At 46.4% G+C, this 26,490-nt stretch overlaps 1 protein-coding gene across 4 annotated transcripts in view; it reads right to left on the bottom strand.

The window, feature by feature from the left end:
- Window positions 1–26,490, bottom strand: part of LOC138761426 (gypsy retrotransposon integrase-like protein 1) — a 48,137-nt gene that overhangs the window by 20,835 nt on the left and 812 nt on the right. For 2 of the 4 annotated variants that reach the window (XM_069933542.1, XM_069933543.1), the window contains exons 2-4: window positions 3,082–3,275; window positions 1,873–1,984; window positions 1,653–1,791 (exon numbers count right to left, since the gene is read on the bottom strand). In XM_069933542.1, coding sequence (XP_069789643.1) covers window positions 1,653–1,791; window positions 1,873–1,984; window positions 3,082–3,275 — 445 coding nt within the window. Of the gene's footprint in view, window positions 1–1,652; window positions 1,792–1,872; window positions 1,985–3,081; window positions 3,276–17,266; window positions 17,486–26,490 lie in introns of those variants that run through there. The other 2 variants (XM_069933544.1, XM_069933545.1) reach the window with 2 other exon arrangements.

Below are 26,490 nucleotides of genomic sequence, written 5' to 3'. Positions count from 1 at the left end.
GGAATTAAAGGATTTTATTTAATATAATTTTAGCCAATTGGTAATTCTTCATTCCTCTTTCTACATGTTCTCCATTCCATACTTTTAAGTATATGCTTCAAAATTGGTGGATTAGATTTACTTTGTAATAACTCCTCATGCCATTTATACAAAATGTTTTCAGAATTACTTTCTCCTATTTTACATTTCAATTTGCACCCATGCAATCTTTTTGTTGGTCTGATAACAAGAGGACAAGAATCTAAGTTGAGTCACTTTATAATTTTTTTAATTAGGCAACCGAAGTCCCCCTTGATCAAATTTCCATGTCAATTTTTCCAGTGCCATCTTACGCTTTTATTTAAATTCTGAAAAAACATTATTGGTACAAAAATTGGTAAAGATTGAAAAAAGTATTGTATTCTAGGAAAGATTTTCATCTTCACACAATTAATCCATCCTATTAAAGAAATTGGCAAATCTTTCCATCTTAATAAATTTTCTTTAATTTTCCTCAATAAAAGGTATGTAATTTAATTTAAATAAATTATTTAAATTCTTATCAACATTAATTCCTAAATATTTAATTGCACCAGTCTGCCATTTAAATTTTGTCCTTTTCTTAACTTGAACATAATCTATCTCAATCATTGGCATCACTTCACTTTTATGAATGTTTACTTTGTTACCTGATACTAACCCATATTCCACCAACCGATTATTTATCTTTTGTAATAAACTTTCAGGGTTTGTAAAATATCATAATACATCATCTGCAAAAAGACTAATTTTATGCTCTATATCATGCATCTTAAAACTCTCAATCTCATTATCACTTCTAATCACCTCAACTAAAGGTTCTATAGCTAATGCAAATAAAAAAGGAGATAATGGACATCCTTGTCTAGATTACCTTTCCAACAAAAAGGATTTTGATATTTTCCTATTGGAGACGTATATAATGCTCTTATCCAATTTATAAAATTTGTCGGAATTCCAAAAACTTCAGTTCTTTAAATAAATAATCCCATTCTAATCTATAAAACACCTTTTCTGCATCTAAAACTAAGGCCACTGATAGCATTTTTCTTTTCTATCAAACTTAAAATTCTAACAATATTATCGGCTTATCTATTTTTAATAAAACCTGTTTGGTCCATATTAATCAATTTAGGCAAACATTTAGCTAATCGATTAACTATTAATTTGGACAAAATTTTATAATCAGTATTCAATAATGAAATTTGTCCATATAAAGATGGAAGCAAAGGGTCCTTCGCTTTATTAGGAATAACTGTTATTAATGCAGTTTTAAACGACTCGGGTGAGTCCCAGAGATCTTCCATTTGATCTAACAATCCCAAAAATCATCCTCCCCTGGAGCCTTATTATTTGGTAAGGACATCAATATATCATATAATTCTGTAACTGTAAATGGATTTGTTAATTCTGTCTTCTCTCCTATGCTTAACTGTGGTGATTAGGTCAGTCCTAACTGCAGATGAAAAGTTCTACACGAGAGGTTGGTCAAGGATGCAAAGTATTTTTGTGGGCCACAGAATTAGGGCTTGAAATTCAGAACTTGGGCAAGTCTTTGAAAGATCAACCACCTGTACCTGCTAAAACTCCTAATGTCTTGCTTTTGAAAGGCTTATATGTTTTAAAGTGCCTACCTGTAAAAGGTAGCAGCCAAACCACCAGCGACAGACAAGGCATCTCTCTTTTGTATTGGAATTGCTTCAACCCACTTGGTAAAATAATCAGTGACTGTCAGGACGAAGGTATTCCCACGAACACTTTCAAGGAAAGGGCCTGCAGCAACAAAAAGGTCATCAGATTTGACGTATACAAACAACATTTTGAAAGCAGTTCACTGCAGGAAAGCTGACCTACCTGTGAGGTCAAGGCCAAGAATTTCCCAGGGTTTTGTCACTTTTATGGGTTGAAATTTGCGAGACGTGTTCTTGTAGTGGTCTGTATGTTGGCAGGTATCACACATTTTAATCTAGAGATCCAATGCAAAAGTGGGAAATGACACAATCTTTTTTCAAGCCACCAGCAAAAAATATCGAAACAGCGAAAAGTATCAAAATCACAAAGCTTGCGACAGCATGATAATTTGAGAAGGTTCAGGGAGATTCGACACTGGTATTATGAACCAGACAAGGGTTTCATGATTGAATAGGGAGACTGTGACACAGAAGAGGAAATCATTAGAAGACCACAGGGAGAGAAGAACATGACCTCGTGCAGCGAGCTACTGCGATCCACAGCACACGGCTCAAAACATTGCCACATTGCAGTGGAGACAATTTCTTTCAAAACTATCAGACTGGAACTGGATAAAGAATAAAAGAGAAAGATGTGTGCTTGCTTGTAGGGAGTGGGACTAACTGGATGTTCCTTCAGTCAGCCAAGCTTAATGTGCCAATTACCTCACCCTCCACTGCATCATTTTATAAAGCTAACTGATTGAAAATAATACTGGACAACAAAGATTTTGCTCCTTGAACACTTTTGAATGTATTTTCTGGATTTTAGGGTGCTGATCATGAAAATAACCTTAAGATTTTCCTATCATGTACCATTTTTTAGATAGAACCTATTTTTGTGATTTCCTGTCATATTTTAAATCTACTTCGAGCAGACAAATCCATGAAGTGCAAACATTTTCTGCTGACTTTGGTGCAGTGACAAACACGGTGAAAGGTTTCACCGGGACATTGCGACCATGGAAAAGCAGTATCAGGGCAATGGGAATCCATTAATGCTGGCCGACTATTGGACAAAAATAAGCGGCAAAACATTTTTAGGTCATTTGAACTAACACAATGTGTCAGCATCATTATGTGATTAAACATGCTAAATTCAATAAAAGTTAATTTAATGTTTCTCCAACTTCCTACGTGTCACAGCAAATCTGAAATTATCTTTGAGTTCAGCTTGAAGTTATCTCTCATAATCTCCCCCCCTTTTTTTAAGGAAGTAAATTTTTTGAAAATAAAATTGTTATCCAGTGTTACCTCACCCTTTGCTGGATCATTTTATGAATCTGATTGAAAATAATTGGTTACTTGCAAATTAAGAATAGTTTTTCCTTACCCAGTCTACAACATCCTTTACTATGCCCAACCAATAATATCGGCTTTGGATCCTGTGTGCTGTTTTCTTCTGGCCCAAGTGACCACCAACATCAGAGAAGTGACAATCCAGGAATATTTGCCGGCGCCTCTCTTGATCAACCACCACTTCCCTTTTTTCATCCTTCTTTGGCCCCACGTAGTACAAACAGCCACCTTGAGTTAACACAGCACACGTCACACAAATACACAAAGCACTATGCTACAAGAAACTTTACCCAAAATGAAGGAACTGACTTCTTGCCAAAGACTTGGTGAGTAAACTCAATGTGGACAAGATGTAGGAAATGATCATGGACTTCAGGAGAACCAGGAATGACCACCCTCTGCTACACATCAATATCCCTGTAGTGGAGAGATGGAGAGCAACAAGTTCCTTGGAGTTCACTTAACCATTGACCTAACATGGACACGCATCTCCTCACTTGTCAGGAAGGCACAACAGAGACTGAACTTCCTGAGAAGACTGAAGCGGGCAAGACTACCGGCCACCATCCTGTCATCCTTTTTCAGGAGCTCTATCAAAAGCATCCTGGCTGGCTGCATCACGGTGTGGTACGGTTGCTGCAGATAAATGGATCAGAGGTCAATTCACAGGACCATAAGAGCAGCAGAGAGGATCACAGGAGTCTCCCTCCCCCCACCAAATGACGTGAGATACCTGGATCGTTGTCTGAAGAAGGCATTCAAAATCATTAAGGACCTCTTCCACCCTGAACACAGCATTTTTTCCTCTGAAGTACCGTTCAATACTGAAGGAACTGCTCACACCAACCATCCAAGACTTTCATATTCATTAAACAATATTTATTTGTATATATGAATACTGGTCTTGCATATGTTTTGTTTGTATGTGTCATGTCTGGCTGTGTGTCTGCATGTTTTGCACCAAGGACCGGAGAACACAGTTTTGTTGGGTTGTATTTGTGCAATCAGATGGCAATAAACTTGACTTGTCTAAATACATCATTCTACATAGTGTAAAACCTCCAGTCCACTGCCCAGATCGCTATGAACATAGCCAGGGCAACAGTTCTCGTTGAAGTGGAAACAGCCAATAAACTCACTGCCACTGAGAATATCACAGCTCACAGCCAAGCACAAGGCAGGGAGCAGTAGAAGGACCTGCCAGCAGGGTGAGGCAAAGAATCCACATGTAGACCATTATCTAACTGGGCTGCATCACTTGTACAACAGTCACAGAGTTCTAAAGTATGGAATCACCCATTGGCACACCTTGTCCTTGCCCCACTTGGCTGCATTTGGCCCTCTGAATCTTTCCTATCCATGCACCAATACCCTTGAGTGTAAAGTGTCTCAAAAGGTAGAGGACACATCACAGAACATCACAGGCAAAACCCTCCCCATCATCGAGAACATCTACAGGGATCGCTGCCTTCAGAGAGCAGCAGGAATCATCAAGGATCTGCACCACCCGGCACATACACTGTTCTCGCTGCTGCCATCAGGAAAGTTTAGGTGCCACAAGGCTCGCACCACCATGTTCAGGAACAGCTGCTACCCCTCCATCATCAGACTCAAAAATAAACTCAACCAGGCCCTCTTACTTTTGCACTTTATTGATGTTTTTTTCCCCTCTATATTGCAGTTTGTTTACATTTCTTTATTTGTCTACATGTGTATATTGAGTGGAGTATTTTTGCACTAACAATAATTCTGCCTCACCTGTAGGAAAAGAATCTCAGGGCTGTACGTGATGTCATGTATGTACTCTAGCAATAAATTGGAAATGTCTTTTGAACATTACAATTGTCACCACTTCCTCTGGCAGCTCGTTCCATGAAGATGCCCCTCAAATCCCCTTTAAACCTTTCCCCTCTCGCCTTAAACGAATGCCCTCTAGTTTCAGATTCTCTTTTTCTGGGGGAGAAATCTTATGACCATACATTTTATCGATGCTACTCATGATTTTATAAACCTCAATTGGGTCCTCCGACACTCCAGGGGGAAAAAAGTCCTCTTATCCAGCCTCTCCTTGTAATTTAAGCCCCAGTAACCTTTTCTGTACCGTTTCCAGCTTAATACCTTTCCTATAGCTGAGTGATGAAAACCACACATAATGCTCCGTGTGGTATCACCAATGTCTTCTACAATTGTAACACGACGTCCCTGCTTCTTTACTCTGCCCTGATCAATGAAGGCAAGTGTGCCCAATGTCTTCTTCACTGCCTTGACTACGTATTGCTGTACCATCAAGTATCTCAGTTCTACAACACTCCCCAGGGTCCCACCATTCAGGTCCTGCCCTGGATCAATGGTTGGCGTAGTGGTTAGTGCAACGCCTTTGCACACAGGCGATCTGGACTGGGTTTGAAACCCGCACTGTCTGAAAGACGTTTGTATTTTCTACCCATGTCTGTCTGTGTTTTCCCCACGGGCTCCTGTTTCCTCCCACCATTCAAAATGTACCTGAGTGTAGGTTAATTGGGTATAATTACCCAAGTGGCACGGACTTGTGAGCCAAAATGGCCTGTTAATGTGCTGTACCTGTGCATCAAACTGCAACACCTCACTCTTGTCAGCGTCAACTTACATCTGCTACTCCTTAGTACAGGGGTGGCCAACCTTTTACATTTCATGTGTCAATTTCTTTCTCGTATGAGTTCAGATATGTACTGCTTAACGTTCATATGAACAATGTTCAACCGCATACGCATCTGTGTTCCCATAATTATTCAGTTACCGCAAGCAAATCCACAGCAATTTAGAAAAAGTGATCACTAGCAATGGAAAACTATATTTTGTATAACCAAACCAATCCGACTGCCCCGCTCTCTCCCCACATCCCCGTGTCTGTCCCCACTGCCCCATTCTCTCCCCACAGCTCCATGTTGGTCCCCACAGTGATCCCAACTTACAAATAAAAAGTTGACAGGTACACTACAGTATCCCATACACTACATATGGGATACTGTAGTGTTAAAAAAGTATTAACCATTAATACTTTTACCATGAGTAGGCTTTTTTAATAATTATCACTGGGGTTCTATGCACCACTTTTTGCACATGCGCCATAAGTTGGCCATCCCTGCCTTAGCCATTTTCCCGGTTCATCCGATCATGTTGTAATCTCAGATAACCTCCTTCACTGCTCATTACACCACCAACCTTGGTGTCAAATGCAATATTTACAAACAATGTGAACTACATTGTGTTCCAAATCATTGATATAGATGACAAACAACAGTGGACCCAGCACTGATCCCTGAGGCACAGCATGGTTAACGAAGCAGTTAGCTCAATGCTGTTACAGCGCCAGTGAACCAGGTACAAATCTGTCAGTAAAGAGCTTGTATGCTCTCCCCATGTCTGTGTGAGTTTCCTCCAGGTGCTCTGGTTTCCTCTCACCCTTCAAATTGTATTGGGAGAGGGGAGTTTATAGGTTAATTGGACGACCCAGGTACGGGTCTGTTAATGCTGTATTCTAAATTAAAAAACCTTCCTCCTCCCACCACCACACCAATTCTGTGTCCAACAGGCCAGCTTACCATGGAATCTGACCTTCCATACCAACCTACCATGTGGGACCTGGTCAAAGGCTTTGCTGAAGTCCACACAGACATCACCTACCAATCTGCCCTCATCAATCATCTCATTCACCTCTTCAAAATAACTCACTCAAGTTTATGAGACACAATTTCCCCATACACTGAGCCATGCTGACTATCTCAGAATTCCCTCTACTACAGCACTAATAGCCTGAATACTCCTGGGATTGTCTGATCTCAGAAGCTAAGCAGACACAGGGCTGATCAGTACTTGGAGGGGAGACTGTCTAGGAACACCAGGTCCTGTAAGTTTCCATGAGGGGTGCTGGACAAAGTGGGGACTCTCTGTCTGCCTTATGGTAGGCAAAAGTTAAAAAATGTAATGTATGTTATATTCTAAATGTTGTATTATGTGACAATAATGGAACCTTTACCTTTTAATCTACCCACCATTGATATTAATATCACCAGCCTGCAGTTCCCCGGCTCATCCTTGCAGCCTTTTTTTAGAAATAAAGGCACAATATTAGCCTTCTCCAGTCTTCCAACACCTCACCCATGCTTAATGGGTGCAAATATCTCTGCCAGGGCTCCTGCAAATTCTTCCTATGATGCCCCAGGATACATTTGATCAACACTTTTTTGACACAATTTTGACCATATTTCCTCTTGAATTTGTATATTTAAATCTTTCTCTTACCGCATTTTTGATTTATATAAATCTTTTTTCTTTGTGGTTTCTTATATACATATTAGTAATAAATTTATTGACCATAAATGTTTCTGTTATTATATCTTCAAATTGACTTTGTTCTGGGAGTCTCAAATCTGTTCCCAATTTTTTTTAAAAATACGATTTTAATTGATAATATGCAAAAATTGTATTATTATGTACATTGTATTTATCTTTTAATTTGTCAAAAGTTTTAAAAAATCCTAAAAAACAATCTTTTATCCTCTGTTTATCTTTATTCAATTATCAAATAATTATTCAAAGTAAAAGGAAGAAGTTGGTTTTGTTTTAACAAAATTTTTGATAATTGATCATTTTTAATTCCTCTCTCAATATGAATTCCATTCCATATTTTTAATAAATGTTTTAAAACTAATGTCTCCTTAGTTCCTTTGAACAACTCACTATTCCATATGTACAGAATTTGCTCTGGGATAAATTCACCAATTTTATTCATTTCAATCTGAACCCAAGCTGCTTTTTCACCCCTTTGATAAAAGGAGGACAAAAATCTGAATTGAGCTGCTTTGAAATAATTCTTAATATTTGGTAATCTTAGTCCTCCCTGATCAAATTTCAATGTTAATTTTTCCAAACCAATTCTTGACATCTTGTATTATTTTATTCAAATAATAACTTTGAATGATTCTGGTACATGAATGGGTAACGATTGAAATAAATATTGCAATCTCAGAAAAATATTCATTTTAATACAATTCACTCATCCTATTAATGTTATTGGCAAATCTTTCCATCTTCTTTAATAATGGAAAATAATTTAACAAATAAATTATTTATATTTCTATTAATTTTTATTCCCAAATATTTAATTACATCATTTTGCCATTTAAATTTTGTCAATTTTTTACACTGAGAATAATCCATATCTACCAATAGGCATCACCTCACTTTTGTCAACGTTGACTTTACAACCCCATACTAGTCCATATTGTTTTAATCACTCATTCAATTTATTTAGCGATATTTCTAGTCTTGTTAAATATACTATAACATCATCTGCAAATAAACTAATTTTATGATTTTTTAATACCCACTTCAAACCTTTTAATTTCTTTATCAGTTCTATTATTTCTGCTAATGGCTCTATTGCTAATGCAAATTAAAGAAAAGGTGATAATGGGCAACCTTGTCTAGAAGACCTTTCTAACAAAAAGGGTTTTTACATTTGTTTATTTGTAATCACATTTGCTTTTGGCTGATCATATAATGCCTTTATCCAATTTATAAATGTATTTGGAATCCCAAAAGCAATAAGTGTTTCAAATAAGAAGTCCCATTCCAATCTATCAAATGCTTTCTCTGAATCTAATGCTACCGCCACCACAGGGAGGTTGGTAGGTTCTTGATTAGGAAGTACAACAAGGATTACAGGGAGAAGGCAGAAAAATGGGGTTGAAAATAATGGTGAATCAGGCATGATGGAATGATGGAGCAGACTAGAAGGCCCAAATGGTTCAATTCTGCTCCTGTGCCTTCAAGTCTAAATATGTCCAATGATGCAGCCTCTACAAATCTCCCAAGTCAAGAATCCCAGAGATTCAACACCCAGTGGGAAGAATGAGAAACAAGGATCAAATCAGACGAGCTGCTAATGAAAAAGAGGCCATGACATAACTGCTGTGACACATCAGTGATCATATTTAAATTTGGACTCAGCACAGTGACAGGCCCTTCTAGTTCATGCCACCCAAATACCGAAGGTTTTGAAGGGTGGAAGGAAACCAGAGCACCCAGAGGAAACCCACAGACACAGGGAGAATGTACAAACTCCTTACAGATGCTGGCTAAGTGAGCCAAGTAAGGTTGAAAGGATTGTAGTATTAACTTGAAGGCAGAATTAACAAAGGAAAATGGTGAAAAGGATCACTACACAAAGAAAACAAAAAACGATTACCAATAAATATGGCAAAAAGGCAAGCTCCAATGGCTCAGGAATGTAAAAGGACAGAGATAAACCTTTAGAGCAAGTAGAGATAAATGAATGAGATCTGAGGAAGGGGATCCAATATTCAGGGAGATTTGACTTTTAGGAAGGAGATGGAAGGAAGGATGGGCGAGACAGAGGATGTAGATTCCATATGGTTTGAAGGGATAGAACTGTAGGCCTTTTCAAGCTGCCGTGTAAAATGGGGTTAACTGGGCAATTTGCCCGGTTAGCACCCTACTGACAAGGCAGTTTGGAAGGATACGACCTAGTCAGCGAGCTCTTAAATCAACTGGGTCCCTGCCCTACCTTGGAGGTAGTCAGGGAGCCTCGTCAAACTTACCCAGGACACGTCCACTGGCGACTTGAACAGCAAAATGGCTGACCCAGCTACTCCTGTGACATCAGTGATTGCATGCTGGCTTCGCAGGGGAAACCCCTGGGTGAAGTGGTTGCCGTGATCGGGGGGGGGGGGGGGGGGAAAGAGAGGGGTTGCTGCCGTGGGGAGGAGAGGAATCGGGGGGGGGGGAAACTGGGGGACTGACAGCCAGTGGGGGGGGGAAGAGGGGGGGCGGGGAGACTTACCGATAGTTCTCCCGAGTGCATGATGCATCACTTACCACATCGTTGCAGGGGCGGGATCCCCCTAAATTGTTGGTGCCTGGCGTCGGGTGAGAGGAGGAGGAGCCGGGAGTAAATTGGGGTTAATTGGTAAGGGCTAATAAAAGGAGTAGAAAGGGAGGGAGCGGCCAGCGAGGAACAGTGCAGTGAGTGAGTGGCCCAGTGAAGGAGTGGGGTCTTTGGCTCGAGGGACTTCGGCGAGAAGTAGCTACTTGTGTGGGAAGGGTATTTATATTAAGAAAGGAGGAAATGGAGTCAGTTGGGGTAGTTAAGTGCTCCAATTGTGGGATGTGGGAAATCAGAGACAGCACAGCTGTTTCTGATGACTACACCTGCAAAAGGTGCATCCAATTGCATATAATGAGTGACCGTGTTAAGGAGCTTGAGCTGCAGTTGGATGAACTGAGGATCATAAGGGAAGCAGAAGCAGTGATAGAGAGGAGATACAGGGAGACAGTCACCCCCTAGAAGGCAGGAGTCAGGGAATTGGGTGACTGTGAGGAAAGGAGGGAGAGTGCCAGTGCAGAGTACCCCTGTGGAAGTGCCCCTCAGCAATATGTATTCTGCATTGGATACTGCTGGGGGGAACAGCCTATCAGGGACGAGTCGTAGGGGTCAGGTCTCTGACACGGGGGCTGCCCCTGAGGTTCAGAAGGGAAGAACAGGATACTTGTAGTTGGGGACTCGTTAGTCAGAGGGACAGATAGAAGGTTTGTGGGACGAGATCGGGGATCCAGGTTGGTATGTTGCCTCCCTGGTGCCAGGGTCAGGGATATCTCTGATCGAGCACATAGCATTCTGCAAGGGGAAGAACAGCCAGAAGTCGTGGTCCATGTGGGGACCAATGACTTAGCTAGAAGTGGGAATAAGGTCCTGAAACAGGATTATGTGGAATTAGGTAGGAAGTTAAAAAACAGGACCTCCAAGGTAGTAATCTCTGGATTGCTGCCGGTGCCACGCGCTAGTGAGGGTAGAAATAGGAGGATGTGGAGGATGAATGCGTGGCTAAAGAGATGGTGCAGGGGGCAAGGGATAAGATTTCTGGATCATTGGGATCTCTTCTGGGGAAGGTCGGACCTGTACAAAAGGGACGGACTCCACTTGAACTGGAGGAGGACCAATGTGCTGGCAAGCAGATTTGCTAGAGCTGTGGGGGAAGGTTTAAACTAGTTTGGCAGGGGGGTGGGGAACAGAGTGTGAGAGCAGTGTCAAGGGAGCATAGCCACCTAGATAAGAATAAAAACGATAACAAAGGTAGGATGGAGATTAGGGAAGAAGGTAGAAAAAAGATTGTATGTGAGGGTCATTCTCTGAAATGCATACATTTTAATGCAAGAAGCATAGTGAACAAGGTAGATGAGCTTAGAGCATGGACAGATATTTGGGGTGACTATATTGTGGCAATTAGTGAGACCTGGCTACAAGAGGGGCAGGATTGGCAACTTAACGTTCCAGGATACATTTGTTTTAGATGATAGATCAGGGGGTAAAAAAAAGGGGAGGAGTTGCTCTGCTTGTTAAGGAGGACATTACTGCCGTGAGGTAGCAAGATGGTCTGGAGGGATCGTCCAGTGAGGCTGTTTGGGTGGAATTGAGGGGTGAAGGAGACATGAGGGTGCTAAGAGGGGTGTATTACAGACCTCCAAATGGGTCAAGAAAACTAGAGGAACAAATGTGTAGAGAGATAACGTATATGTGTGAGAATCATAAGGTAGTGATCATGGGAGATTTTAACTTCCCTCACATTGATTGGGATACCCATACAGTTAGAGGGCTGGATGGGCTAGAGTTCATTAAATGTGTTCAAGATTGTTTTTTGAATCAATTAGCAGAAGAACCGACTCGGGACAGTAATACTGGATCTCCTGTTAGGGAATGAGCTAGGTCAGGTATCAGACATTAATGTTGGAGATCCAATTGGGTCTAGTGATCATAATTCTGTTAGTTTTAAGGAAGTTTTAGGGAAGAGCAAGGAGGGGCCTAAAGTTGAGGTTCTGGATTGGAGAAGAGCAGATTTCGAAGGAATAAGAAGGGATTTGGGGAGTATTGAGTGGGACAGGATATTTTCAGCTGAGGGTGTAAATGAAAAATGGAGGATATTCAAAAAAGAGATTTTGAGGGTACAGAGTAGATATGTCCCAGTGAGGATCAAAGGAAAGGCTGGAAGTCATAGGGAGGCTTGGTTTTCAAGGAATATTGGAAATTTGGTTAGGAGAAAAAGGGAGGTGTACAAGAGGTATAAAGAACAGAGAGCTGACAATTTGAAGGAGGACTACAAGGAGTGTAGAAGGAATCTTAAGAAAGAAATTAGAAATGCCAATAAAAGGCATGAAGCGGCTTTGGCAGACAGAGTAAAAATAAATCCAAAGGGTTTCTATAAGTACATTAAAAGTAAAAGATTAGTGAGGGATAAAATTGGACCCCTTGTAGATAGTGAGGGTAGGCTGAGTGAGAATTCAGAGGAAATGGGGGAAATTTTGAATGATTTCTTTGCCTTGGTATTCACTAGGGAAAAAAATATTGAACCAGTTGAGGTAAAGAAAAATAGTGGGTAGGTAATGAAGCATATAAGGATAACCGAGAAGGTAGTGATGGCTGTGTTGAAAAAGATAAAGGTGGATAAATCTCCGGGACCGGAGAAAATATTCCCAATGACACTCAGGGAGGCTAGTGGACAGATAGTGGGGCCATTAACAGAGATATTTAGGATGTCACTGGCCACGGGGGTAGTGCCAAAGGATTGGAGGGTGGCGCATGTGGTTCCGCTGTTTAAGAAAGGGTCTAAATGTAAACCTGGGAATTATAGGCCTCTGAGTCTGATGTCTGTGGTGGGCAAGTTGATGGAAAGTGTTGAGGTATGGTATTTACAATTATTTGGAGGTACAGGGATTGCTAGGGAGGAATCAGCATGGTTTTGTCAGGGGTAGATCATGCTTGACAAACCTCATTGAGTTTTTCGAGAGGGTTACAAAAAAGGTTGATGAAGGGAAAGCTGTGGATGTTGTCTATTTAGACTTTAGTAAAGTTTTTGACAAAGTTCCCCACAGGAGGTTAGGAAAAATGGTGGAGGCATTAGGTAGTGAAATGGATTCAGCAATGGTTGGATGGAAGGTGTCAGAGAGTAGTGGTAGAAAATTGTTTGTCCAATTGGAGGCCGGTGACTAGTGGAGTTCCTCAGGGATCGGTCCTGGGTCCACTATTGTTTGTTATATATATCTTAACGATCTGGAAGTAGGGGTGGAGAATTGGATAAGCAAGTTTGCGGATGATACAAAGATTGGTGGTGTTGTAGACAGTGAGGAAGATTACCTTAGATTAAAAGGTGATTTAGGAAGGCTGGAGGTGTGGGCTGAGAAATGGCTGATGGAATTTAATACAGATAAGTGTGAGGTGTTACATTTTGGAAAGGCAAATCTAAATAGGTCATGTGCATTAAATGGTAGGCTATTGAGATGTGCAGAGCAACAAAGATATTTAGGAGTTGTGATAAATAGTACCCACAAGGCTGATACTCAAGTAGATGGTGTGGTGAAGAAGGCATTTGGAATGTTGGCCTTCATAAATCGGAGTATTGAATTCAAGAGTAGGGAGGTTATGATGAAATTGTACAAGGCATTGGTGAGGCCAAATTTTGAGTACTGTGTACAGTTTTGGACACCAAATTATAGGAAAGATATAAATAAAATAGAGAGAGTGCAGAGAAGGTTCACGAGAATGTTGACAGGATTTCAAGGTTTGAGTTGCAGGGAAAGGTTGTGCAGACTGGGGCTTTTTTCTCTGGAGCGTAGAAGATTGAGAGGGGACTTGATAGAGGTGTTTAAGATTTTAAAAGGGACAGAGTAAACGTGGATAGGCTTTTTCAATTAAGAGTGGGGGAGATTCAAACTAGAGGGCATGGTTTAAGATTGAAGAGGGAAAATTATAAGGGGAACATGAGGGGAAATTTCTTTACGCAAAGGGTGGTAGGGATGTGGAATGAGCTTCCGACAGATGTGGTCGAGGCAGGATCATTGGTTACATTTAAGGAAAGACTGGATAGTTACCTGGATAGGAGAGGACTGGAGGGGTATTGACTGGGTGCTGGTCAGTGGGACTAGGAGGGTGGGGATTTGTTACGGCATGGACTAGTAGGGCCGAACTGGCCTGTTCTGTGCTGTAAGTGGTTATATGGTTATATGGGTTGGTGATTTAATGGGTCGATCCCCCTGCAGCTTAAAAGGTGCTGGAAGAACCTTTGCTCCAGTAATCATACCTGGGTCCCAGGAGGGCTACCTAGGTGCTGCAGCTTAAAAGTGCCTAGTTACTCTGGGGCATATAAAGGCAATATGTAGATTGAAAAGACAGTAATGCATTCACAATGGCTTCATAACATACTGCCCAGAAACAAATCATGAATCTGGTAATGGGAAATGGGGCAGGTTCAATGAATGACTTCAGTATAAAAGATTCCAGAGGAAGTGGTAACCACAGAATGATAGAATTGTTTGTTCTGCTTGAGATATTTAACATTTTTAAAAAAAGGCAAATTACAAACGAAATGAGGAAAGGCCTGTGATGTCCACATCAAACTAAAATTCTACTCCCTGCCCCAGATAGATGTCCTTCCATCACATCCCTGCCCCAGATAGATGTGCCTCCATCACATCCCTGCCCCAGATAGATGTTCCTCCATCACATCCCTGCCCCAGATAGATGTCCCTCCATCACATCCCTGCCCCAGATAGATGTCCCTCCATCACATCCCTGCCCCAGATAGATGTCCCTCCATCACATCCCTGCCCCAGATAGATGTCCCTCCATCACATCCCTGTGTCTGTCTCGAAGCCCTTTAAACACTACTATTGTTTAAAATCCCCATTATCTGGAATTCAAGCAACCGGCAAAAAAATTTGCAGAAAATAAATAGGTAGAAAATACAAAAGTTTAAAATTGGCGACACCCTGCAGTCAGTACATCAATTATGCAACACACAAATCTCAAACAACCGGCAAATTCACTATCCGGCATCTACCAATCCCCATAGGTGCCTAATACTGTTTTTTTTTCTGTATTTCTATCTGCTTCCACCACTACTCTTGGCAGAGAGCAAGGAAGAGAATATTGCACAGTATTGATAGTACATACAATGCAAGACAATAAAGGAATCTTGAATCTGATAAAGTTCCCCAGACTTCATGCTTTGCATCCTGGTTCCTAAAACTGATGAGCACATGAGTGCATTATTGTAATCATGAGACTGCAGAAGCATCAAAGTATTGGAACATTGCAATGTGACATCCCTATTCAAACAGGGATGGAGGGAGCGCATCTGGAAAAACTGCAGGAATCAATTAACTACATTTGAAAAATCCTGATCATCACACAGTCAGAAGTAAAACACCAAGGAAGAGCTCAAGCCTGAAATGTTGATTATGTGTCTTTATTCTTGCGACATAAAGAGCAGTGCACCTGCTGAGTTTATCTGGCATTGCATTTGTACTTTTATCAAATAGTCAGCATGGCATCACAAAAGGAAAATAGAATCTGACAAATATTTAGGAAGACCAAACAGAATGCAGTGGGAGCCAGTAGAATTTTTTAGACTTCCAGATGGCATTTAGCTAAGACAAGTCACAAGGTAAGAGTCAATGGTGCTGGAGGTAATACACTGTATATACTCGTGTCAAGGTTGGCACCTCTATATTGGCCCTCTGACCTATCACCTAGGCCCAGGCCATCTGCCCACTGGAGCTCACGACGCCCCAACCGGGTCCCGGCCGGCTGCCTGCCCATCGGAATTCCCGATACTTCAAACAGGGCAGTACATATCGCGTTCAAAAGTAGCATATATATAATAGCCAACCCACTAAATTTAATATTTTAAAAATTATCTTTAAAACTCAAACTTTTACACAAGTATATACGGCATGGGCAGGTGGCCACAAGTAGGCTTAAAGGGCTCTTTTCAAGTTGGCAATCTGTGACCATACACGGGGATCAGTGCTAGAACTGCAACTAATACAATATACATTGAATCAGTGAAAATGTGCAGGATGACACAAAATAAAACATGTAGAAGACAAGTAATGAGGACAATAGAGATAGATGTGATACCTCATATCCTTTCGGGCACCTTCCAACCGTTAGGCATTAACATCAACTTCCCCAGATTCCGTTAAACCCCCTCCATTTTTCCACATCTCATTTCCTCTCATTCATTTCTCTCTTCCCTTTGGCCTCTGTCTCCTTTCCTCACAGAACCAAATATCCCCCCCTCGCCAATCAATTCTTACCTTTCCTCTCTGCTGGCCTCTTCTCCAGATCCAATTAACATACTTTGTCTGCAACTTCTATTATTCAGATACCTCCTTGCTTTTTCTTATACCTTGAAGAAGAGCTCAGGTCCAAAACGTCAGCAATATATCTTTACTTCTTATGGACACTAAGTGACCTGCTGAGTTCCTCCAGCACTTCTGTGCTTTTACTACAGTCCCAGTGTCTGCAGACTAGTGTGTTTTGTTGACAGCTTAGGTGAATGAGCAAAACCAGAAAATGGCATTGTGTACAATTGAAAAAGAATAGACATTTAAATGGAAACAAAGGGAAAAATAGCATCAAAGGCTGGAGGTTTTAGCCAGGTTTTCAAAGATATTGGAAAGTTGGTACATCTTACTGCAAATATGCAGGACATCAGTGATACCATTGTTGGAGCTGAGAATAATTTTGGTTTCCCCATTTTCCTCAGAAGATTCACTGGTGTAGCGAAGACGTTTATCGGAATACTGTTGAACAGGTTGGGATTTTACTCATCCAAGTTTCTATAACTGATTAGCAATCTTACTGCAGTCCACAACACTGCTGGAGATGCTCTGCCAGTCATGCACTCTCCCTGGCCCCAGCACCTTCCGATTTTCTTGTTTACCTGGCAACTCTACTGAAATGTAATAAAATTCCGAGTGCTGGATTCATCTCAAGGGAGAATCCAAGGCAGGAGGCCACGGGCTCAGAATAAAGCAAACTGAGATGAGGAAGGTTCCCTTAAGGGGCTGTTAGACAGAGAGCCTGGGCTGCTCCCTCGGCTGTTTGGAAGGCCTAGGCCGATAGATGTCTACACAATAGGAGACCCGAAGGTTATGAAGGAACCGAGGCCGAGGAAAGCTGGATCAGCGGCTTGCTTCTGTTCCCACGTCCTTTGGACGTTAAGGAACCTTAACCGAGTAGCCAGAGCTTTCCTTTCGGTAAACCCACGCCGGCTCTGCCCTGTCCGATGCAAGTGGCCTGATACCATACGTCGGGGGCAGGGAGGGGGGGGGGGGGGGGGAAGGTTGATGGAACAGCGCAGAGGCCAGGCCCCACGCACCTTCCAGCAGGAACTTCTGCGCATACCGCTTCAGGTTCTTCTTCTTGGCCGGACAAAAGGTCGAGGGGAAGCAGCCATCCGACAGGTAGCGCTGGATGTCGCAGAACTTATTGCCCACCTCAACCATGGCGAGGGACTGGGACTGTCGGTGGAGCCGGGTACCGAAGCGCAACGGACCGGAAGCACAAGGCTCATTTCACCTGACCGGATGTGCAGTGTCAGAGGCGTCCGACATCACCATGGCAACTGATGTACAGGCCAAGCCCCTGGATTTCAGCAGCGCCAGTCGCCTGGCAGCCACGGGGATCTCTCGGACCGCGAATCCCCCCCCCCATCGGGCTCGGCCACCGCTGTCGCTGCCCGACCCGCTGAGCCTTTCTACCCCCCACCGCCTGGAGAATGAGGATCTGGCCCCTCCCGAGCAGAGGGACCCACCGGGATCTGGTCTGGTCCGGCCCGGGGAAGGGGCAGAGGGACCCACCAGGATCTGGCCCTACCCAGGGATGGGGCAGTGGGAGCCACTGGGATCTGGTCCATCCTAGGGAAGGTGCAGATAGACATACTGGGATCTGGTCTGGCCCAGGTAAGGTGCAGAGGGACATATTGAGATCTGGTCCATCCAACAGAAGGTGCAATGAAACACTGGGATCTGCTCCAGCCCAGGGAAGGTGCAGAGGGACACACTGGGATCTGGTCCATTCTAGGGAAGGTGTGAAGTGCCACATTGGGATCTGGTATGGTCCAAAGAAGGTGAAGAGGGACACACTGGGATCTTCTCTGGCCCAGGGAAGGAGCTCAGGTATAAAAGCATATATTTTGCTGAATTTGGCCAGCCCAGAGGCTATCGAATGGGAGGTTCGCAAAAGGGATCACGTGATTCAACCTGCCAGGTCCAGGGAGGACCCTGAGTGCCTTAAGCACAAGTTCAGAGACATGCGTAGCCCCCAGATTAATGTGACCACAGAGAGGCACAGGTTTAATATGCGCAACCTGGTTGAAGACTCATTAGCTGTTTGCTATTATTCGTAGTAGTTTCGTGGGCTAGACACTTTGAAACTGCCTAAGTGAGCATAAGCTCACTGTCTTGAAACAGAGTCTTGTGCAAATTATTGTCTAGGATGCCGCACACCATGCAGTCTTTAATGAATTCATCTGTTTCAAGAAAGTGAGCTTACAATCACTTAGGCAGTTTCAAAGTGTGATGTTCTGAGGACTGGCTCCTCCCCCGACTCCACCCCCGCAAATCCCGATTATAAACCCTGGATCCCCACCAAAACCCCAGTTCAGTCCAAAGACTCTTGTGTGTTATTCTTACTGAATCAAAGCGTGCTGTACTCTCTCTGGTCTTGAGTGCTCTCAGTCGCACTACAATTTTATTCAGTGAAGAGGATGGAAGCTCTGTTGAAACCAGAGATGCTCCTAATCAACCCTCTGTCCCCAGAAGAGTTCACGAACTGGCTGGAGTGCATCCAAATGTACCTGATGGCCACACAAATGGTCTACTCCACAGATAAGCTCAAGAGGTCAGTGTTCCTCTCACACGTCAGACCTAAAGGATTCCCGATTGTCAGGGACTGTACAACTTACGAGTTGGCCATTGAAAGGCTGAAGGCTTGCTACAAGGCCCCAAAATGTCATCCTTGTGAGGCACCAGCGGCCTGGTGAGTCCATTGAAGATTTTGTCCTCATCCTACGAGCACTCACGAGGATCTGCGGGTATGAGAATGGCACGGCCTGAGAGTGGGAAGATGAGCAGATCTGGGACGCTCTTGTTGGTGACATGTGGTCCAAGTACATAAGGCAGTGGTTGCTAAAGCAAGGCAGTGCCGTGCTGTCTGACAACATGCGGCTGGCTAAGTCATTGAAGATGGCCCAACTGAGAGCTGATAACTTGGGAAGCCACCCTCCATGTTGATCTGGTTCCTGGAGCGACTCCGCATTTGGCATCGGCCCTGATGGCAGCGGCCTCTGGCACTTACAGATGCTTCTATAGTTGGCAGCAGCACCCTAGAACTTGATGTCCTGTAAAAGACTCCATCTGCTCCGGTTGTGATAAGAAGGGGCACTGGGTGAAGGTCTGCAGGGCAAGGGGGAGCGCTGAGAAATCCAAACCCTGCTTGACTCCTGACGGGCTGACGGAGGCGGGTCCAAAACCCAAACCCATGACCTTCTGATGCCAGTGTTGCATGCCATGGCCTTCCTTCAGGGCCACGCGGAGAGAGCAGCTACATGGGAAACCCCAGAGGCCATCTTGCCACATTTTGAAACTGGCGCCATTCTCATCAGACAAGAAGGGGGTGTGGCCATATTGCTACACCAAGTGGTCTCCAGCATCTTGCCGATTTTCAAAAATCGGTGATAAGAAGGAGGACGGCCATCTTGGCGCGCCTCATGGTCCCCACCATCGTCCCTGCCTGCCAATCTGCAAGGGGGGAGCGACTGCATCACTGGAGTCCTGGCAGCAATGGTGTTGGACCAGGAGATACCCCAGCAACTGAACAATTCCACCATCAAGGTGGTGGTTAACAGACATAAACTGAAGTGTTTAATTGATTCTGGCTCGACTCAGAGCTTCATCGACAAAGAGACAGTACAAAAACTTAATCTTAAAGTGTATCCTTCTAATGATCATATTTTGTTAGTGTCCCGTACGCAGTCTGTAAACCTTCAAGAACATTGTATGGTTCATTTATCCTTGCAGGAGGGGAAAATTCTGTCAGTTCAGGATGTATGTATTTAAAAATTTATGTGCCCCGGCTTTGTTGGGTCTTGTTTTCTTGTGTCACTTTAAAAACGTGACCCTGGGGTATTCTGGTCCTCTCCCTCCTATTATGGTTCGGAATGGAAGGTCCCAAAACTGATGCCACTTGTTGTCTCTCCACATTGAATATAGATCCACCTCCTCTGTTCCCAAATCTGAGCGCTGATTGCAGACATAAGCAGGTGCTGCAGAGCAGAGGACCGGGCATTCGTCAAGGCTGAGGCGCAGCGAATGTTTGATGAGAACATTATTGAGCACAGTACCAGCCCATGGAGAGCCCATGTGGTTGTGGTAAAGGGGGAAGAAAAGTCCAGGTTAGCAATTGACTTTAACCAAACTATTAATCGCTTTACACTCTTGGACGTATACCCCCTCCCTCGTATTTCAGATACGGTGAACAAAATTGCACAGTATAAGGTTTATCTGGCCATTAACCTTTAAGCTGTGGAGAAGTCACGTGATGGAGTAGTGGCTGGTCGGGTGGAAACAGCCCTCTCCAGAGAAGTGTGAAAAAACAGAGCTCAATAAACATAAAATACAGAAAGAGAAAAATAAAGTTACAGAGAAAAGACAGAAGATGGCACCCAAAAGAGAAATAGTAAGAATAACAGAGAAAAGGGAAGAAGGAAAATCACTGGAGAAGAAAGAAGAAGGCCTTACCTGCACGTCAGAGCAGAGAGCCACTGTGGAGAGGAGTGGCCGATCTCCGGTGTTGGTGAGTCCCCAGAGGAGCGGTGTCCTCCCAACCGGCGAACTTCAAAAATGGCTCTCAGAGCCAAGAAGAGTTGCACATGCGCAGTACGCATGTAAAAGAAAAGGTCAACGCTGACGGGAGGGGGACTCAGCTGAGGAGAGGCCAGCTGTGGAGCGGCCAGCTGAGAGACGCCCAGTATTGAGGCGTTCGGCTGGGGGAAATAAAGAAGAATAGTGAGAAAGAGAATGAAGGGCAGGAAGAAAATGACCAGCAACGGGGGGCCCGGCAGCGGGTCGGCCTGCAGCAGGGGGGGCCAAACAACAGGAGACACACCAGCTGGAGGTCCAGCAAGGATACAAAAACTGCTCACCAGAGAAGGATGAAGATACAGAGAAGAGAAGAAGATGGCACAGACATAGATACAGACACAGAAGAAGAGGAGGAAGAAGACCAAGAATTTCAAAGGAAAGAAGGTAAAATAGAACAAAGTTTAGATAAGACCTTTTTGAAGAACAAATGAGGTCATTAAAAGAATGGCTATCAGAATTTAGTTCAATCAAAAGAAAAATGAAAAGAGCTGAAGACAGAATGCAAAGCTTAGAGTTGGTCATGACTGAAATAGGGAAAAGAGAAAATGTGGAGGAACGAGAAGCTGATGTAGAAATGGAGATAAATGATTTAAGAGGGAAGATGGAAGAGAGCGAAAAAAAAATTAAAGAGACAAGATTTATTGTCACGAAAAATTGACATATTGGAAAACTACAGTAAGCGAAACAATGTAAAAATAGTGGTCCTGAAAGAAGGCAAAGTAGGGTCAGATATGAAGGAATTTATAAAAGGATGGATCCCGAAGGTGCTGGGAATAACAGACTCACATGAAGAAATAGAAGTCGAAAGGCCCCATAGAGCGCCAGTACCGAACCATCCACCACATCAAAACCCGAGATCCATAGTGGTAAAATTTCTAAGATATAAGACAAGAGAAAACATACTGGAGCAGGCAAGAAAGAAGGTTAGAGATGACAATCAGCCATTGGAATATAAGGGACAATAAATTTTTTTTACCCGGACATAAGCTTTGAATTTTTAAAGAAGAAGGAATTCAACACAGCGAAAACAATCTTATGGAAGAAAGGGTATAACTATATTAAGACATCCAGCGGTACTCAAAGTATTCATTCCTGGAGAACGGAATAGTCTGTTCTCGGACCCAAAGAAAGCCCAAGAATTTGCTGAACATTTGCAGGACAGGAGAAAAGAGGAGGAGGAGTGACAAGAAGGAATACCAGCAAGAAAATATACAAAAATATAAAGTAAAGATAATGTATATATAAAGATTTAAAGATAGATAAGAGAAGGGAAAAAAAGAGAGCTTTGTTATAAGTATAGGAAAATAGTGTTCCCGGGGTGGGGGTGGGGGGGGGGTTTGGGGTATTTCATGTCTTAAATGTGTTGTCATATATTGAGATTAAAAATGAAAACTTATAAAACAGTAATGAAAAAAAAGGGATGGAGGTGGTGAAGAGGTGGAAAAGAATGACTATAAAAGTTAATGGAATATGTAACCAAGTTTAAGTGTATCCCATTGGGGAAAAAAAATTCAGATATAATTTAAAAGACAAAGTTATAATGATTGGGGAAACCTGGGAACTATATATGGACATGGTAAAAAGGGCAGGACTAGGACCTTCACCACCTAAAATGATAAGAAGATAAACACGATTAGATTTAACGTGAATAAGTAGATGATATGTCATTTTTGTTTGTATTCCTTTTGGATAAAGATATTGCTTGATTGTATTTTATATGTCCAATATTTACTGTTTTTGGAGGGGGGGGGGGAAGAGGGAAGGGAAGGATGGGGGGACAAAAAATATATTGGTTGATATGGTTCATAGTGCGATAAATAAAGAATTACCAAAAAAAAACCTTTAAGCTGCTTACCACCAGTTGCCAATCTGTTCCAAGGACCATCCCTATATCACTTTTGAGGCTAACGGGAGTCTCTATCAGTTCCAGAGGGTTCTGTTTGATATCACAATCTTCCAGAGGCAAATGGACTGAATGGTGGATGAATTTAAGTTGAAAGCTACCTTCCCCTACCTCATCAACATTACCATTTGTGGCCACTCTCTGGAGGGCCTTTACACCAACCTCCAGAATTTCCTCCATGCAGCTGAGGCCCGGAACCTCATTTACACCACCAGTAAACATGTATTCAGGGCTAAACATCTGGCCATCTTGGGCTATGTGGTGGAGAATGACGTCATTGGCTCCGACCACGACAGGATGCGCCCCTTGTTAGAACTCCCAATTCCGAGGACTACGAAAGCTTTGAGGAGATGCCTAGGCTTCTTCTCGTATTATGCCCAGTAGGTACCTCAATACACAAACAAGGTTCATCCCCTCTTAAAAACCCCTTCCTTCTCACTGAGAGCTGAAGCTCAAATTGGTTTTGACTACATCAGAAGCCACATTGTGAAGGCTACCTTGCATGCGGTGGAAGAGAATGCACCTTTACAGGTGCAAAGTGATGCTTCAGATGTAGCTCTCGTTGCAACTCTTAATCAGGCAGGTTGGACGGTTGCCCCACATCATCTCCCCCAACTTCTGGCCCTCCACCCAGCCCCACACTTCCCCACCCTCACCAACTCCAACACTCCCCATCCCAGACCCACACCTTCACACCACCACCACCCAAACGCCACACCTCCCCATCACCCAGACCCACACCTCCCCTCTTCCCCACACCCAACGACACCCCGACTACTCCCCTCCCTCAACCCGGCCCCACCTGTCCTCTCCCACTCCCCAACCCCCCTTCCTTTTTCCACCCCGGACCCCCTCTCCCCCCCACAACCCTCTCCCCTCTGAGCCACTCCTCCCCCACACCCTATCCCCTCTGAGCCCCTCCTCCCCCACACCTGACACCCCTCCCCACCACACCCCCTCTCCCCTACAAACCCACTCCCCTACAAACCCTCTCCCCTCACACCTCTCCCCCAAACTCCCTACATCCCCTCTCTCACCGACACACACCCACTCCTCTCTCCACCTCCCCTCCCCACCCCACCTCCCCTACTCCCCCCCACCCCCTCCTCCCCCACCCCCTCCTCCCCCCCACCCCCTTCCTCCCCCCCACCCCCCCTCTTCCCCCCCACCCCCCCTCCTCCCCACCCCCTCCTCCCCCCACCCCCCTCCCCCACCCCCTCCCCAACATCCACCCCACCCCCTCCTCCCCCACCCCTCCCTCCCTCCCTCCCCTCCCCCCCACCCCCCTCCTCCTCCCCCCACCCCCTCCTCCCCCACCCTCCTCCTCCCCCCACCCCTCCTCCCCCCCACCTCCTCCCCCCCACCTCCTCCCCCCCACCTCCTCCCCCCCACCTCCTCCCCCCCACCTCCTCCCCCCCCACTCCCTCCTCCCCCCCACCCCCCCACCCATCCCCTCCCCCCTCCTCCCCCCCACCCCCTCCCCCCCACCCCCCACCCACCCCCCTCCTGCCCCCCCACCCCCTCCTCCCCACCCCCTCCACCCCCCACCCACCCCCCCACCCCCCTCCTCCCCCCTACCCCCTCCACCCCCCACCCACCCCCCTCCTGCCCCCCACCCCCCTCCCCCCACCCCCCTCCCCCCCACACCCCTTCCCCCCCTCCCCCTCCCCCCCACCACCCCCCCCCTCCACCCCCTCCCCAACATCCCCCCCACCCCCTCCTCCCCAACATCCCCCCACCCCCTCCTCCCCCCACCCCTCCTCCTCCCACCTCCTCCTCCCCCACTCCCTCCTCCCCCCCCACCACCCTCCACCCCCCCACCCATCCCCTCCTCCCCCCACCGCATCCTCCCCCCTACCCCCTCCCCCCCACCCCCTCCACCGCATCCTCCCCCCTACCCCCTCCCCCCCACCCCCTCCACCCCCCACCCACCCCCTCCTCCCCATCCCCCCACCCCCTCCTCCCACCACCCCCTCCTCCTCTCCCCACCCCCTCCTCCTCTCCCCACCCCCTCCTCCTCTCCTCACCCCCTCCTCCTCTCCCCACCCCCTCCTCCCCCCCACATCACACAACCCCCCTCCTCCCCCCACCCTCCTCCTCCCCCACCCTCCTCCTCCCCCACCCCCCCTCCCCCCACCCCCCCTCCCCCCACCCCCCCTCCCCCCACCCCCCCTCCCCCCACCCCCTCCTCCCCCACTCCCTCCTCCTCACCCCCACCCCCCACCAACCCCCACATCCCCCTCTGCATCCCCCCCCCACATCCCCCTCTGCATCCCCCCCCACATCCCCCTCTGCATCCCCCCCCGCATCCCCCTCTGCATCCCCCCCCACATCCCCCTCTGCATCCCCCCCCCACATCCCCCTCTGCACCCCCCCCCTACATCCCCCTCTGCGGTCCCCCCCCCACATCCCCCTCTGCGGTCCCCCCCCACCCCCTCTGCGGTCCCCCCCCCCACATCCCCCTCTGCGGTCCACCCCCACATCCCCCTCTGCGGTACCCCCCCCACAACCCTCTCCCCTCTGAGCCACTCCTCCCCCACACCCTCTCCCCTCTGAGCCCCTCCTCCCCCACACCCGACCCCCCCTCCCCACCACACCCCCTCTCCCCTACAAACCCTCTCCCCTACAAACCCTCTCCCCTACAAACCCTCTCCCCTACAAACCCTCTCCCCTACAAACCCTCTCCCCTACAAACCCTCTCCCCTACAAACCCTCTCCCCTACAAACCCTCTCCCCTACAAACCCTCTCCCCTACAAACCCTCTCCCCTACAAACCCTCTCCCCTACAAACCCTCTCCCCTACAAACCCTCTCCCCTACAAACCCCTCTCCCTACAAACCCTCTCCCCTACAAACCCCTCTCCCCCCTACAAACCCACTACAAACCTCTCCCCTACAAACCCTCTCCCCTACAAACCCTCTCCCCTACAAACCCTCTCCCCTACAAACCCTCTCCCCTACAAACCCTCTCCCCTACAAACCCTCTCCCCTACAAACCCTCTCCCCTACAAACCCTCACCCCTCACACCTCTCCCCAAACCCCCTACATCCCCTCTCTCCCCGACACTCACCCACTCCTCAACCCACTCCTCTCTCCACCTCCCTCCCCACCCCCCTCCTCACCCCTCCCCCCTCCCCACCCCACCCCACCCCCCTCCTCCCCTTCCCCTCCCCCAACCCCCTCCTCCCCAACCCCCCACCCCCTAACCCCCCCTCCCCCTCCTCCACCCCTCCCCCACATCCCCCCCACCCCCTCCTCCCCCCACAACACCCCACCCCCTCCACCCCCTCCTCCTCCCCCCACCCCCTCCTCCCCCCACCCCCTCCTCCCCCACCCCCTCCTCCCCACCCCTCCCTCCCTCCCCTCCTCCCCCACCCCTCCCTCCCTCCCCTCCCCCCCACCCCCTCCTCCTCCCCCACCCCCTCCTCCTCCCCCCACCCCCTCCTCCCCCCACCCCCTCCTCCCTCCAATCTCCTCCTCTCCCCCCCCACATCACACAACCCCCCTCCTCCCCCCACCTCCTCCTCCCCCCACCCCTCCTCCCCCCACATCCCCCTCCTCCCCCACTCCTCCCCTCCCACATCCACCTCTGCAGTCCCCCCCCCCACATCCCCCTCTGCTGTCCCCCCCTCCACATCCCCCTCTGCGGTCCCCCCCACATCCCCCTCTGCGTCCCCCCCCACATCCCCCTCTGCGGTCCCCCCAACATCCCCCTCTGCGGTTCCCCCCCCACATCCCCCTCTGCAGTCCCCCCCCACATCCCCCTCTGCGGTCCCC

Source organism: Narcine bancroftii, chromosome 4 (assembly GCF_036971445.1).
Source record: "Narcine bancroftii isolate sNarBan1 chromosome 4, sNarBan1.hap1, whole genome shotgun sequence".
Taxonomy (NCBI): domain Eukaryota; kingdom Metazoa; phylum Chordata; class Chondrichthyes; order Torpediniformes; family Narcinidae; genus Narcine; species Narcine bancroftii.
The sequence above is the reverse complement of the archived record's forward strand: the minus strand, read 5'-3'. Positions and strand labels throughout refer to the sequence as shown.